Here is a 3,204-nt window from a genome sequence, read left to right as displayed (position 1 = left end):
TTCTTGACATTTAAGATGTTTCTCATGTTGTACTTGTCGCGTGGGATGTCAACATTGTATGCATTGTTGTTGTAGCTTGCAAGCACCTTGAAGGGTCCGTCGGCTCGGGGTAGTAGTTTGGATTCGCGCTTGTTGGGGAAGCGTTCCTTGCAAAGTTGTAGCCAGATAAGATCTTCGGTGTTGAATACCATGGGGTTCTTATTGATGTTGACCTTGGTCGCGAGTCCTTGTACTTGGCTCTCTATGGCTTGACGTGTATCTTCATGCACCTTCTTGAGATAGCTTGCACGTGCACTTGCGTCCATGTTGATGCATTCGTGTAGTGCTAGCAGTGGAATGTCCAATGGGGAGAAAATGGTTGAATCCATAGACGACCTCGAAGGGGGGCTTGCTGGTAGTAGAGTGTCTTGCGCAATTTTAGGCGTACCCAATGATGGGCAAGCTTTCCTCCCACTCCTTGATGTTACTCTTGATAAATGCATGGAGGAGAGTAGATATCATCTGGTTGGTGACCTCCGTTTGGCTGTCAGTTTGCGGATAGTATGTCGATGAGAAGAGTAGCTTGATTCCGAGCATGTTGCATAGGGTCATCCGAAAGTAGCTTAGGATCTTGACGTCGTAGTCTAACACAATTGTCTTGGGCACTCCATGTGATCCCAATATTTCCCTACAAAACAGATTGGCAACATGTGAAGGATCGTCTATCTTTTTGCATGGGATGAAATGTTCCATCTTAGAGAAACGACCCACAACAACAAATATCAACTCTTTGCCATTTTGAGTTCCTGTCAAACCAAGCACAAAATTCATACTAATATATTCCCATGGGTGATATGGAATAGGAAGTGGCATATAGAGACCATGTGATTGAGCAGTATACTTAGCTTTGTCACATGTGGAGCATTAGCTCATGTAGCATGAGACATCGCGAAAGATCTTGGGCGAAAAGTAGTTCTTGGAGAGTGTAGCGATGTCTTGTCACGTCCGAAGTGTCCCATAAATCCTCCATCGTGAGCTTCTTGCAAAAGCAACGACCGAAAAGAAGACTCGGGGATGCAAAGCTTGTTAGCTCGCATTAGATAATTATCCTTGATATAATATCGCTCCCAAGTTTTATGCATTAGACATTTTTCATAGGAATGGCAAATAAAACATCATGCGCATATAAGTATTTGATGTTCTCAAATCCTAGAGAGAATTCCTTATCTAACACTAGCTTAATTTTTTTTGCCTTATTTGACACTGCAAAACTTTTTCTTCCTTATGTAACACCAATGCTAAAATTTGTTCCCTTTTTAACATTTCCATCCATTTTGACCTCTAACGGTGTGAAATGACACATGAGAAGTCCATTTTACCCCTGATGATCTTGTGACCAAAATTCTTCCCATAGTAAAAGCAACAACTTTTTCACAATTTAGTTCAAAATCTGGGCAGAACCTCCCCTATAATTTGATGCACATCCAGATCACACAATTCACATATACATATATTTCAACAAATAGTATTCAGATTTGCACATAAACATACATGCCCCCATCCAAGTACACATATATCACTTCCAACATATACATGATCACATATATGAGTCCAATCCCACACATACATCATACTCTACATCATATGAGCAACACAAAAGGATTGTCATCATGTCCAGGTTTGCGTACATAGTCCAAGTCCATACATACATGATATGGACTACACAAAAGTGACCTAAGGTTCACATACATGAGTCCAAGTCCACACAACATGACATGAGAAGCAACAAAAGTGACTCTAAATCTCTAACTAAAAGAAATTAAATTTGGTTCACAAGCTAAGTCTTCGTTTGCTTCTTGTGCTCATTGCGGGGCTGGCTGGGTTAGTTTTTTTACTTCTTGTGCTCATTGCGGGGCTGTCAAATGGCACCATAGGACAAATTTCATCCTTTATAGCAAGCTCCATCTTCTTCCCCTTCCCTGATCTGCACTTGTACATGTATGGCAGCAGTAATTTTAGATCAAATAACAATATGAACTATGCATAATATGTGACATTAAAATTCAGAATTAGCAAAAGATCACCTTTTACACCCTTTTTCCATTTTTCTTGTTTGTAGTCTCCAATGTTTGGCTGTGTTTTCCTTTCTTCTTGGTTGTAATTTCTAAGCTTTGGCTATGGATTAGATGAATGCACACTCAGTTTTCATTTGTCACTAATCAAACTCAGTTTTCATTTGGCACAAATTAAATTCAGATTTGCTAACCTTGGTGGAAAAGACATAGCGGTTGCTGGTGCTTCATCACCTCTTGGCACAATGGATGACTGGGCTGATTTGGTAGTCTTCCTCCTCTTCTTTGGTGGTTCTCTACATGAGCAACAAGAAAGTAGTTCACATGCATAGTTGATTACAAAACAGTAATGTAAGAGAGTAGTTAAAATGCAATAAGAAAGTAGAATGCATAGTTGATAACTCAACTCCATCAAAGCAGCAATGTCATCTTTGTTCCCCTTCTTGCACTTGTGCCAATGGTGCCCGTATTCCTTACAAATAGGGCATAAGTGCTGGCCACTTTTCCTCTTTTTCTCACTATAACCCTTATGCCTCTCTGTTTGGGGCCAACCAGCTACTGCTTTTAGCAAGGGTGGATGCATGAAGAATCCATGGTTAGATTTAGGCCACTGGGTCTTGTCACACATAGCAGGGATTAGTTGGCCATAAGTTGCTCTAAACTTGTCAATGGAGTAATATGAGTCCACATAATTCTCTATATGTGCATTGACAAGTGATGTGACGAATGCTAGAGCATGTTTGCAAGGAAGGCCAGAAACTTGCCATTGTCTACAAGAACATGTGTTGTCATGCAAGTTGATGACAAACCTAAACCCACTGCCTCCGAATTGAGTTACTTTAGCAACTTCTTCCGAGCTTTCTACCACCTCCATGTTTAACTCTCTACTCTTTGCATTCAACTTCTTAATTATATGGGGCAAAATTAAGCCAACTAACTTCTTTGCTACTTTTCTCCGGCGATTCCACAGGATCATAATCATCTACCTAAGCTTGTCCATTAAGTCGTCCAAGTTCAAAGACTTGTGGTGCTTAATCCAATTATTGAAGCACTCTGCGAGGTTGTTGGTTACATAGTCCACCTTACAAATGGTTGAGAACTGACTCCTAGTCGACAACCTAGTGTGCCACTTCCTAAGATCGCGGATTCAGCG

The 3,204-nt window shown here is 40.7% G+C and overlaps 1 protein-coding gene across 1 annotated transcript; it reads right to left on the bottom strand.

The window, feature by feature from the left end:
- Window positions 1-417: 417 nt before the first annotated feature.
- LOC147965065 (uncharacterized) lies at window positions 418-2,934 on the bottom strand. The gene is made up of 5 exons (XM_087530274.1): window positions 2,460-2,934; window positions 2,246-2,354; window positions 2,071-2,154; window positions 1,875-1,963; window positions 418-785 (listed from the first exon to the last, which is right to left on the bottom strand). The coding sequence occupies exons 1-5, from the start codon at window positions 2,923-2,925 to the stop codon at window positions 418-420; spliced, it is 1,116 nt and encodes a 371-aa protein (XP_087386400.1). The 5' UTR covers window positions 2,926-2,934.
- Window positions 2,935-3,204: the final 270 nt, after the last annotated feature.

Source organism: Triticum urartu, chromosome 6A, assembly GCF_056163025.1.
Source record: "Triticum urartu cultivar PI428250 chromosome 6A, HENAU_Tu73, whole genome shotgun sequence".
NCBI classification, from domain to species: Eukaryota; Viridiplantae; Streptophyta; class Magnoliopsida; order Poales; family Poaceae; genus Triticum; species Triticum urartu.
Note: the sequence above shows the minus strand (reverse complement) of the source record. Positions and strands in the feature narration are given on the sequence as shown.